At 42.4% G+C, this 13,377-nt stretch overlaps 2 protein-coding genes across 5 annotated transcripts in view; both read right to left on the reverse strand.

Moving 5' to 3' along the window:
* The window catches only part of ccdc85cb (coiled-coil domain containing 85C, b), a 109,402-nt gene extending 101,815 nt beyond the window's left edge, over positions 1–7,587 (reverse strand). For all 4 annotated transcript variants that reach the window (XM_084314535.1, XM_084314534.1, XM_084314533.1 and 1 more), the window contains exon 1: positions 6,203–7,587. In XM_084314535.1, the coding sequence (XP_084170661.1) occupies positions 6,203–6,929 (727 nt within the window). In that variant the 5' untranslated portion in view covers positions 6,930–7,587. The remainder of the gene's footprint in view (positions 1–6,202) is intronic.
* Positions 7,588–10,290: 2,703 nt separating this feature from the next.
* Positions 10,291–13,377, reverse strand: part of LOC311228297 (cholesterol 24-hydroxylase-like) — a gene marked incomplete at its 5' end in the record, with an annotated part of 39,606 nt that continues 36,519 nt past the window's right edge. The window contains one exon of the mRNA XM_084314205.1: positions 10,291–10,970. Coding sequence (XP_084170331.1) covers positions 10,818–10,970 — 153 coding nt within the window. The 3' untranslated portion in view covers positions 10,291–10,817. The remainder of the gene's footprint in view (positions 10,971–13,377) is intronic.

The raw sequence follows: 13,377 nt of genomic DNA on the forward strand, positions 1-13,377 counted from the left end.
TCTCTGTCCTCTCCTTCCTCTTACAGCAGCCACATGCCACAGACAAATGACAGGCAGGCTTATGGGATATTATTGCAGGTTGTTTATCAGTGTCAAATGTCTACTGCACAGGTCGGCAATAGGCGGCCCGCAGGCCGAAATTGGCCCGCCAGCAATAATATCTGGCCCATCAGATAAATTTTTTTTTTTTTTTTTTTTTTTTTTAAGATATCTTTTTTTTTCAGACCAACTAGGCTATAGGCTATATGTTAGCTATAATGTCCAAATAGAGAAACTACCACCACCTAAAGAATGCTTATTATACTTTGTTTTATCCATGTTGAGAGTGAATAACAGGTAGGCAGCGAGGTGCAATGTAGCGCTTGCTCAACATGAAAAAAGTCGGTGGACAGCGCCTGGTGCTGAAATAACAAACAAGCAGAGTGGTGTGAAATTAAAACACCAGTTCAGTAAGTCATTCAAACTTTATCTTTACTTATATATGACTGACCGCACCACACATGTGGCCCTCGGCCAAACTTCATTGCCTACCCCTGGTTCTACTGTTTTACCTCAACTTCATTCAACATCTCCGTGGTGTGGAGCGTGGACACACACACATGCCTGTCGACTCAACACACACTCCCACATGCCCGTCAAAACAAACACACACACACAAATACACCAGCTTGAATGTGTGGTAAGTAATGATTAAGGAGCAGCACCACCAGCAGAAGTATAGTCATTTCTCTAATTAGCATATCTGTGTACTTAGATTACTGTGGCTCCACTGATCCCAAACCAGCTGGACTATAACCCATTTATTAAATCAATGGTTTATTTACATTATGCTGCGCCGATCTATGGACATCTATTGATCGGCCTAATCACATCACAGCCTCAAACGGAGAGAAAAGGGATATATCAGCCAAATGGTACCACAAGTTTCATTACTCACAATGACACATTGAGCTCTTGCGTTGAATGTAGCCAGCGAGTCAATTATAATTAATTTCAAAAAGGGACAAATTTGTTTTTCTATTTCCACATACACCTGAATAGTCCGGATAGGTATGTGTAGCCTATAGGATAGGTGATGCGGCCTGGTTTCTTTAACTAGGGCTTGAGACCAAACATGGCCGGGTCACTGACAGGCCTTTCTCTGCTGCGTTCTAAAATAGTTAACTTACAGTATCAAAGTGTGTTATATCATCATTAGCCTGAAATCCAGGACAAGTTTTTCCTCTTCTCATTGGGGTGCCAGCATTGAAAAGGTCAAATAAAACAAAAACAAAAAAACACTGCTATACTCAAATGATTTCATTTCAAATGTCTATAGCCTATTTTGTTGAGGAGGTGGGGGGATCAATATATTGCAATATGTTGTGTGCGAATATTAGGCTATATCGATACACTGACACCAAGTATCAATATCTAAAATTCTAGTTTATTTATTTTGCTTGACAATCCCATTTTGCTGCAATAAAAATGATTGGAATGAGGTGAACAGACTGAAGACATTTTAGACTGTAAACACATCTTATTAGATAAAACAGATTATGTATATATATTTTTAATGCAGATGTTGACAGTTTTCCATTGGAGACATAATTTGCAGTTGATAAAGGTAATAAATTGCAATATTACAATATTGTAATGTGAATATAGTATTGTGATATCATATATGATATATATGATGTTCACTTTTCAGTATTTCAAATCTATAGACAGCATCCTCTCCAAAGTTTGACTCTTTTAAAAGTTAAGCGTAGCTATGGCGATTTGCAAATAACTTCCAACGACATCCCATAATACGTTTTTCTTTCATGCCAACAATTATTTTGTGAGAGACTTGTGTGAGGAAAAAAAACATAAAATGTTTTAATGGTATGAAAAAGATGGCTTTACATTGGGGACAAAATTCTTCATATTTGGTAACACTTGCATCTGCTGTGTACATGGTTCCCCCGTCCCTGTCTGGCAGCATGAGTCCGCAGGGAATGTGGGAGGTCTGTTTAAGGTCAATAAGCGTTACTGGAGTGGAGTATCTTTATAACCTCATCTGTCCTGTGTCAAACCAGCACGGTCTAAAACAGACTACCTTTTGAAAGATATCTTTGACCTTCGCTTACACTGAAACTTTAAAAGCCAAATATCACTAAAGGGCCGCAAGTCAGGAATGAAGGAAAACCTGGATTTTTTTCCCGCTTGCCAACTGTGCATTTTTTTTAAAAGGATAAAAGTAAAATAATTTATTATTCTGAAACAAGCCGTTTAGAATGATTGCCATTTGTGAAGTCACAAGGGGGGACACAAGCAATAAATAAGCTTTAATTAATCAATTAACTGGAACACTGCCTAATGAATGTACTGCCCAGTTTGTAAAAGTTATTACTCTTGGGGTGTGTGGGGGGGCAGCCAGGCAGGGAAGGAAATTAATTTAGAAATGTGGCGTGTGCTTTAGACTTCAATGCGTTTTCCTAACCGTTTAAAAAGAGAAAGCCATGCCTCGTTTCTCTCATCACACGTGTGGTGGTGGGTCTCACAGAGCAGCAACACACATACACACAACCAGACGTCGTTCTGCGTGGCTGCCTTGTGAAGACTTCTCTGTGGCAGCAGCCGTCACGTTTCAATCGGCCATTCACTGGAATCGGGTTCCAGACCAAAAGTGAATGCAGAGTTACAGACGGCCACTGACTGGACTTCAGGACATAGAACACACAAGTAGGAGCACTTGATATTGTCGTACATCTGAGTTTAATCACTTTTTCTCCGTCTCTCAGTCTCGCCCTGATTGTGTTAATAAAAAACACAGACACACACACAGCTTGTATCCCCAAGGGAAGGGGCGTGTCGGCAGTGTCGACCCACAAGAAATTCAATTAAACGGACAGCAGGATGCTCCCCCAAAACTCCACCTCATCTTTGGCCTATAGCCCCCACCCTCCCCCAGCACCACCCTCCTCAGCCAACCCCAGGCCACCATCCAGCCACTCCCCCACCACTACCAAGCCCCTTTGAAGGCCTTTTCTTTGGCTTTCTGTCTCGCACCCCTTATTCTCTCTCTTTTTGTCTAGACCAGAGAGAGGGGGGCTCAAGCTGGATTCCACCCCCCCCAATATACGAGGATGTCTATTAGGGATGCACCAATCTGACTTTTTTCAGTCCCGATACCGATAGCTGGGCTTTGGGTATCAGCCGATACCGAGTACCGATCCCCATTGTTCAATGAATAAACTGTATGCCTCACTGTGTGGAAGAGACTGGGATCATTCTTTTGTGCAAGGCAACATCAGGCTTGACTTAAAACATTACTTTCCTAACTTAGTGAAACAAAATGTAAAAAGTATGTTGTTTGTCCCCTGGCACTTTAACCTTTTTGTTTTGCTTTCAATGTGTCTTAAAATGTTAATAATAGTCATCTGTACTGTACTACATATATTTTGTAATACAATTGATTGAATAAAGCATAACAAATATATATATTTTAGTCATATCAGGGCCGATATCTGATCGGTGCATCCCTAATGTCTATCAAACATTTGAGGAAAGTTTGTGTAAAGTGTTGTAGCTTGTGAGAGTTGAGGCCCTGGCGGCTCAAACAAGTGTTTGGCTTTATTCATATTGGACTCTGATGCGCTTCCTCTCCTCCTCCTCCTCCTCCTCCTCCCCCCTCCCTCCCTCCCTCCCTCCCTCCCTCCCTGGCACTCATGACAGATGCTGTTCATTTAGCACTTGAGCACCGTTACTAGAGTTTGTCTGTTAAATACCCCAGGGGGAGGCGCTGGCATTTGGACAGCAGCATGAAGTGAAGCCACTTCTTCTCAGACCCCACGCAGAGGCCAGTGTCTGGCTCGACCTGGACTCGGAACACAAACCCCTATTTCTGGAGAGTTGTACACTTAAGGAATTTAGGCATTGGCCCGAATGGTGCTATTCGGCTGCTATGATCTTCGTACAATCCCCGTTTAAACATTTTGCCCATATTCACGTCATGTCTCCAAGTGACAATTTAGCACGAACCTGGCCTAAAAAGTACAAGCCACAGAATAGCAGGCTATAAGAATTCTGTCTGTTGACAAGAGCGATACTGCTCGCCTCCAATCGAATTTGAGTTTATCCGTATGGTAATATTCTGGTAATATTATAGCTATAATTCACTTAACCAAAGAGTGCCAGTAGAGTAGAAATAGTCTTAATTTTGGATTTTGTAAAATGAAAATCTAGAGAAAAGTTTGTAAAAGGCCTGTAGTAGTTTTGGGATGAGGCAGTGGCATTAATCTCGTGTCCTCACAGCTCACACTGAAACATCCCGGCCACTTGAGGAATGGGCCGCCCCAAAGACAGCTGTGACTGTACGTGTGACTGTACACGTGTGTGTGTGTGTGTGTGTCTGTGTGTGTGTGTCGTTCAGTCAACAGAGATGCGCCAGAGAAAGCCACAGCGGTACCCAATGTCACACAACACGACTAGCAAAACAGAGGCTTATAGAGGTGCCAGGCCGCTACAGGCACAGTATTGCTCTTATGCAACAAGGCCCAAGCGCTGGCCAAAGATGTGTTTGTGCGATTGTGTGCGGATTAAGGCCTCCCACAGCCTGTTCCCGTGATCCTACTGTAGTATCTACCTTTAGGTATCAGAAAATTCCAAGAAGAACCCAAGGAACAATACCAGCGGCGGCTGAAAAACTACTACTTGTACTTCCAATTTAGGTGATTTTCATGTTTTGACTTGAAGTGAGAGGCTACATGGTTTTCTCTCTGTTGTATGAGCTAGTTTCCTCACTCCCATGAGACCCACCATATAACTTCAAAAACACACGTGTCGATCTGAACATGAGGAAATTGGGGACTTTTTGGGGGCACACATACACGTTTTTGCCCAGCAGCAGCAATATGAACTGGGGGAAAGCTATACTTCCTTTGGGTATGCACCTGCTATATTGACCATGATCATGAAAAGAAGGGCAAAACAAACTAAATGTGACCAGAAGGATTCATGTCCCTGACTGCACGAAAAGAGAATCTATTCCACTCTGCCAGACAGATCATGGCAAGTTATCAGTGCATGTGCTAAAGCCAGGCTTAGTGGTCCTCTTCATCACGCTCTCAGCTCTCAAGAGTATTTACTATTTTAGGTCCTGAAACGGGGACATTGATTTCTGGTCCCACGCCGTGCATTTCAAATCGTCCCCTAAGCAGCCAAAGACAACAACGATAATCAGTGGACGACTCCAAAATCAATTTGCCTGAGACCTTCTAAAAGCAATTAAGATAAGTCCTCTTCCTTGAGGGCCACGAGGGCAGTGTGACCTAAATCAGTGCAGATTCAGCTGATTGGGTATAGTGTGGCGACTGAAACGGCCACTTAAGGATGCTCTCAGCATGTGCGTGTGTAATGTGTGTGTGACTGTGTGTATTCATGTGTCATAAGCATCCCAATCAAGACTTTGTGGTGAGGATTAGACCCTTAAAAGACCCTACTGTAATCCACAGCAACAAGTTTGATCAACATATGGTGCAGTCACTGTAGGCACCACATATGGTACAATATAATACGACACAGCTTGACTTAATGTGGCAACTGCACCTGTCCATTGCATCAATAGATTATTATGCTGCAGCAAAGTTGTGTATGATGAACATTGTGTGTGTGCATGTGTCTGTCTGTCCGCACACAAAAAGCTTGAACATGGCTCGTATTTTCTGTCCATGCAGATGGAGATGGTATGTAAAGCCACATGGCTGTAGCACTATAGCTCTCTGTGTGCTGCTCATTCCAGAATCCCACAGCAACAGAGTGGTATTGGACACTGGTTGAAGGCCTACATGGAGAACTCTGATGAGAATTACCCCTCAGGATAGTATACAGTTTTAATGGAATTGAGACAAGTCAGAAAGGAGAATACATGGGCCTTGTGTTAATGTACTCCGAGCACTGGAGGATTCTGACTTTAATAATTAAGGCTACATCCAGAAACTCAGTGCAATACGTCTATAGGTCAAAGATAGATGTGGCCCATGTTGGATGTTCTGAGCCACTAGGTATACAGCAGCAGTCTTCAAATACATGTGGTGAGCAGGCTGAATCACCTGTTGACTTTTCTGAAAATCACATTATAGAATGCATGAGTGGGGAGCAGGGCAACAACTAGCCTATATATACAGAGCACTTTGATGCTTTAATAATATGTCAGGTGAGGTGCGTGAAGTGAACTTACCATTGAGTCCGTTGGGGATGCTCCTGTGATGGTGAGGGGCTGACAGGTCATCCATCGACCTCCTTATGGTGTTGCCCAACTTATTATTGCTCTCTGTTGTGGGCTTGTGTATGTGGCTGTGGTTGTGATGGTCGGGGCTCCCAGCACTACCGGTGCTGGACGACGTGCTACTCCCGTCCCCAACGTCCCGAACCGTCCCGGTGCCTCCATTGAGGTTGGTCAAACTGGACTGACTGTCTATGGAGCTCCGGGAGCCGGCTCCGTGTCTCTCCTCGTCCAACATGAGGATGATCTCCTTCAGCTCCGAGTTCTCTCGCATCACGGTCTCCTGGTTGGCCTCCAGCTCCTTCAGCTTCATCATATAGGTGCCCACCTCCTTCCACATGGCGGTGGCCGTGTAGCGGCCAAAGCGTTGCCATTCCCGGGACAGCTTCTTGCCCTTCTGCCGGTCGTCGTCCAGGAAGCAACACAACTCGCGGAGTTCGTGGTTGTCGTCCTGGAGCTTCTGGTTGATCTCCTTCAGGCTCCGGATCTCGTGCAGGTGCGTCTGCAGCCTCCGGTTCACGTCCTTCATCATGTTGCCGTGGTCCATCATCAAGTTCATCTTCTCGCCGTCCACCCTGCGCAGCCTCTTGACCAGGTCGTCCTTGTTGCATCGCAGCAGCTCCTCGTCCGACAGCTTGCTCAGGTCGTCCCTCATGGGTCCCTCACACGGACTTTTAGCCATGACTCCCAATCTATTCTGTTCCCTCAGTTAGTTAGTGACGGGGGCGGCAATGAGCCAGAGGCAATTAACCAAGCCTTAATTGAGGAATTGTGTTCAAATGCGAACACATTGTCCGAATATCAAAAGATATAAGTCTATATCCCTCCAATTAATAAATTAAAATATGAGTGATGCTGTAAGCCGTCCCGTGCGCGTATATAGCCTGAACAAGAGCACCCTCGCTGATCTGACTGTAAGTAACACTTATTTTCATAGATTTCGCAGAAGAGATACTCACATTCCAAAATAACAAAACGATGTGAACGATTACCAATCAATGATTTTCAGACCCTCATCATCATCAGTGTCCCTCAGAGCCGTCAGCAGGACAGTCCGCGTCCCACTGCGTGCAGCGCACTGACCTCGGCGGGCAGCGCTCCATTCAAATAGCCTGCTACGCTCATTAATAAAAAAATTAAGAAAGAGAATGAAAATAACCTGGCATATTATGAGTACGCTGGATAGAGAAAAAAATCCACTCTTCTGCAATCACTGCTTTTCGAGCGTCTTTATTTACGACCGACGACGCGCTCCCTGCATGGATAAACCTCTTCCCCGAGGTGGCGTGGTGGTGCTGGAAGAGGGATTGAACCTCAGCTCGGAATTAGCAGTGTGCGTGTCCTCCTCCTCCTCTCTCTCTCTCTTCCAAAACACTCGGGTTTGAAACCATTCAAGAGGATTTCGGTCAAGACGCGGCCAATCAAGACCGAGGAGAAGAGTGCTGGGCAGGTAGCCGAGAAGCAGGGTCAAACCTACACAACGCTACGGCTCTGCCCTCTTAAAGCAACAGTAGGCTCGTGTTTATAAATACATACATAGATTCATTTATTTTAATAACCTTTAAGTTATTGTATATATGTATATATTGAACACTGTATATATTGAACACTTTTGTCTACGTACTTGACTTCTATTTTATACTTATTATACTTATCTATTTTTATCTAGCACAATCTCTGGAGCAAAACAGAAAGAAGCATTTTATATAAAAGTATTCTGTACTTTTGTATGACAACTAATAAAGAAACTTGAACTTGAACTAAGTTAAATAATAATAATAACGACGACAATGATTAAGCTATTATTATTATTATTATTATTATTATGACTTACTACTACTAATAATATTATAGTATTGTTGTTATTGTTATTATTATTATAATTATAGGGGCACTTCATCAAAAACAATGCTAATTTATTTTGTACAATAATCTCACACACATCTCAAAACAGTTTTGCACACATTAATTTAGTTTGACAGTGATTGAGAGTAAATTAGTCTGAATATGGCCACTAGTGATGATGTCATCGGGGACACTGAATCCTTGCCTTGTGTTAATTACAGCTCAATTAAATGATAAGGTAGCAGTCCCTATTAGAAAAGGTATTGCTATTTTATCATCTACATCATTTCACGGAGCTGTAATTAACACGATAATCACGATGAATCCCTGATGACACCCCTGATGGCCATACTGACCAACTAAATGCATGTGTGAAAAACTGTTTATAGTTTTTGGATGTGTGTGAGATTATGTGCAAAATAAATCAGCATTGGCCCTTTAAAACCACTACTTACTACTATAATAGAATATAAACTATGTACATAAACTTTTCAGCATTATTACCAATTAGCCTATATATATACCAACAGTGTTTGAATATGCCCAACATTAATAGCAAGTATTACTATGATAACTAAACCATAATTAGGCGTAATTAGGCACAATTGTGTTAAAAAAATTATGAAAACATGACACTCAAAATGTAGGCCTACTTTACAAGTATCAAATACAAATGTATTTACCAAATTCAAACAATGTTTAAACATTTTCAAACTCTAATTCAAGAATATAACACATAACATTGCTATTAAAACAAACAAAAACATAAGAAATACAGGGTAAATGATAACCTTTAAGTGTTTTAATAGACTGCAACATAAAAAGTAGAACAGGCATTCACAAAAAACTAATAACAGGTGTCAAATGAACATCACAAAAAGGATGTCCATAACTGCAGCTATGCTACAGCTCCACCACGTGGCCAAGCTATTGTAGTGACCAAGAGATACACTGGCAGCATCATGTCAGCCCACAAATAAAGTCCCATCTGTCAACCGTAGAAATTATATTTAGCAAAACTAAATGCAAACCAGAAGTAAAATTATTTCAACATAATGTACAATTATCTCTGCTAGCCCATTTTATAATGGCACACCTAGACCAATGAACCCTTGTCATTATTACACACAACAATCTTCAAAACTGAAACACAGCGGTCACATTATTTCAACATAATTAGCTATACAAGCCCAAGTTATAATAGCAGCATACATACACAAAATCGTAAACTGCAGTATATTTTGACAACTCGTGAAATATACACAAAGCCTATTATTAATAAAATAGTATTTTGCCATTGAAACATATCATTTAAAAAATGGAAGTTTTAACAGCTGCAGCCAAATAAAATAGACAACACAGCAGGGTACATGGTCACACTAATCAATATGCTGCTATGCTGAATTATAGTCTAGAAGAGCATTATCACCTATATCAGCCTAATGACGATTGCAATGGCCTACTATAGGATGGTGGTATATTAAGTATATACACAGCTCCTAGTAGAAATTCCCTGATAGAATAGTAAAAGTAAAAGTCCTCCATTTGAAATTCTACTGGAGCAAAAGTATCAAAGTATTTGATATTAAATGTAAATATGTATTCAACATCATGTTCTGATATTTCAGTATGAAGAAGCATTCTATCGTTTGATGGTTTAACCCTAACCGGCTTTGTCATTAATTTGGCTCACTCCAAGTTAAAAAGGGATTGTTTGCACATCTTGTATGTAAAACCCTTTTTTATTAGAAATAACTAGCATGTTCAGGTGTTAATACTGTCTGTAGATAAATACAGTGGAATATAACCTAGAAGAGTTGCTTTGAAATGTAGAGCTAAAAGTATAAAGTCCCTTAAAATGAAAATACTCAAGTAAAGTACAAATATAAACAAATTTACACAGTAGCTTACTTGAGCAAAAGTACTTAGTTACTTTCCACCTCTGCTCAGCAATGCCCAACTTCTCAATTCAATTGATCCATCTCAAAACCCCGCCCCCTCTTTTCTTGATCCTGAAATCACAACTGTTGCTTTCGTCGGTTGTGATTGGAGGATTGGGAAAAGTGGGCGGGGTTTGAGATTGGTATCACATCACCAGAACAGTGCTAGAGGGAAATTCCATCATCCCAGGGAGAAAAAGCGCATTTAGCAAATCAGCCTTCTCGATCAGAGATGCAGAGTTCTGGAACACTATCCCATCACACATTCGCAGTACTAATACACTCAGGTCCTTCACACACACACACTCAAATCATGGCTGCTACAAAATCAGGTCTGTGACCATGACCATTAGCAAGTCACATCGCAGTCCAGCTGCCCAGCCCTGGTATGCTTGCCTACTAGCCTGACTGTCCTTATTGTGATTATGTGGTTATGTGATTCATGATTATGTATATGTGTGCCTGCCTATACAGTGTTTATACATGTATAGCTTTGATTTGTCCCTGTACACTGTTTTATTTTATTATAATATTTTTTTTATAGATGCACGAATGCCTAGAGAGTGAATGTACAGAATATGTTTTAAACTGTTTTTATATTAGCTTTAATATCCTTCTATTTTTCTGTTTCTTTTCTGGCTTAAACGTCTAGCCCAGGGACTACAACTGAAAACTAGCAACCCTGCTAATGTTGGCATATTTACATATTTAATTTGTATTCATTTATAAATGTATAAACTGTTGATTGATATGCACTGTCCCTGATCAAATAAACTGAGTAAACATTATCCCGTGTGATGACCCCTGTGTTTGATGGTACACATCACTCCACTCTTAGGCCTGAGGGTGCCAGTGTCCTGTATGTCAAAGGACTGGCCTGGGACCAGGGTGATGTCAAATCTCTGCAGCACCTTAGCCATCACTATTTTAGCCTCCATCTGAAAGACACACACAAGACAAGCAGTTTGTGTCTGCAGCACAAGTACAGTAGGCGGTGTGGCACGTTTACGTACAGAGATACGAGATTAAATAGGCCTGGAAAATATAGCAATAATGTGTTATCGTGTTTCTTTTTATTGTGAATAATTATTGCTGTTAAAAAAAAGAAAAGCATAAAGGAGCATGTTGTCGATTTTCAACCTTAATCCTATTGTTTTGTTGTGAGGAGGACATGTAACTCACCAACGTGTTCTGTGTCAAGAGCTCAGTCTGCCCCCAAATTGCCCCGGGTGATGTCACAGAGAGGAGAGCAGACCTCTAGCGAACTGCAGATGCTGTTTTCAACTCTAGTAGGACCAACTTGAGGAACGTTGAATAAACGGTTGAGGAAATAGTGTCTGCGCTTCGCTAGAGGTCTTTTTTCTCCCATATCGCCCAGCCCTATATTTAAATGTGATTGATGTCTTATTTGCATAGGATATTAGAATATGACATTGATATATTGATGTAATAGTTAAATATGGCATGTGTGTGTGTGTGTGTGTGTGTGTGTGTGTGTGTGTGTGTGTGTGTGTGTGTGTGTGTGTGTGTGTGTGTGTGTGTGTGTGTGTGTGTGTGTGTGTGTGTGTGTGTGTGTGTGTGTGTGTGTGTGTGTGTGTGTGTGTGTGTGTGGAAGCCATGGGGAGCTCAGCTCCTCTGAATAAAACCCAAGCTCCACTGAGAACAATATTTCACACATCTTGGCAAGTAGTAAGTGACATTAACATTTATTTTAAAAGTAGCAATTTGTCTACATGCCACTCTTTTAATGTGATTTCAGGTTCTCTGTTCAGTGGTCATTATATTGAAGATTACTAAACCAGACATGCAGATAAAGCATATGCAATGCATACACGTGTCTTGATGTTTCTTGTTTAACTATGGTTATATTTCGTATTGCATCGCGTCCCGCTCTGAGCCTTACGAGATACTCCTATCTCCTGTGATACCTAATGTATCTCCCACGAACAAAAACACATGCACCCCACCTGTATGGGGCCCCGCCCCTTATGGTGGCCCGCCCATATAACCATGACCCTGGTCATGAAACACCCTTCCTCTATTTTCGTCCCAGCGTATTGGATGCGTGCACCATACGAGCTAGCGGAATGAAAAGATTAAGGAAGATTAATAATGTTGGAAGCTTACCGGAGGTTGCTGGCCCCTGGCATCTTCGACGCATGTTTTCGGCGACACGACGGGCCTGTGATGTTCCTCGTTTGATGACTGCACATCGAGGTTCAGCTGTACAAGGCTGGCTGTCGGGCCAGCTTGTACTCAGGTAGGCCCTGTGTCTTCAGGCATGGGTATTAGTGTTAGTAATGCTGGTTTGTGTTGTTAACACAACCTTGTTGTGTGTTGGCGCCAGGGGCAAGATGGTTTGGTGAACGTTCTCTGCAGGGAACGGTTTCCAAGCTGTCTTGGGCGTGCTGCTAAAACATCTAAAGCTATGCTAACATGCTATCGCTACTGCCGCATGCTATCACTACTGCTAATTGCTATGCTGTTTTAATGTCTCCGCCGTGAGATGTTGTCACTCTCGCGCCTCTTGCCCGGTTCATCAATGAAGGTCAGTCGGTAGCTGTTGTGGGGTTTTGAGTTCTATTTACCTTTTTCGGGTAAATGGGTTGACAACGGGGTAGGTCGTGGCTAGGTTCTAGCCAGGTATTACCTTGTGTTCCGGCGGGGTTTGTTGAACGGTGTTCCCATCTGGGTTGGCGTCGGGTAGTGGGGCTATGGGTCCAGCCGACATGGTAAACATGTTGCGTGTCTGTGCACAGGCAATTGTTGTCTTGGGTTCCACATTGCCTGGCGTTAGGCTGCAGTAGTATAAGGGCAGGGCCGCTTGGGAGAAATGTGAGGCCCTGTGCGTTTTTAGACGCGAGGCCCCCCATCTCCTGGGGCGGCCCTGTGTAGGGGGCTATTGTTTCATTTTGTCACTCTGCTATGAGAAGGTCTGTCTTGCTACAGCTTTCTCTCCTCTCAAACCATTCATACTGACGGTCAATCGGTATACTGGGGGAGTAGTGCGGGGGGGGGGCTTTGTTTACCTTTTTTGGTAAATGGGCTAAACTAGGGCTGGTGTTCTGTTGTGAATATATTGAATGAAGACGGGTCTGGTCCGTCTCCCCTTAAACTTTGTGTGTATGGGTTTGCTCATTCTACAGTTTTTGTGGTTTAGCTCTTTTATTCATTTAACCTTTTCATGGTCCACACCACAGTGGAGGGTGCTGTTTGCAATCACCACTGGTGCTCCATGTTAACGTCAGTCCTTTGTTTTTGATATATTGAAACAATGCCCCGCCCGGCCGACACCATGGGTCGGCCTGGCGAGTGGCTGGTGGGCTGTTAAGGCTTGTACCGCCA

This window comes from Notolepis coatsorum, assembly GCF_963971535.1.
Source record: "Notolepis coatsorum genome assembly, chromosome: 5".
NCBI classification, from domain to species: domain Eukaryota; kingdom Metazoa; phylum Chordata; class Actinopteri; order Aulopiformes; family Paralepididae; genus Notolepis; species Notolepis coatsorum.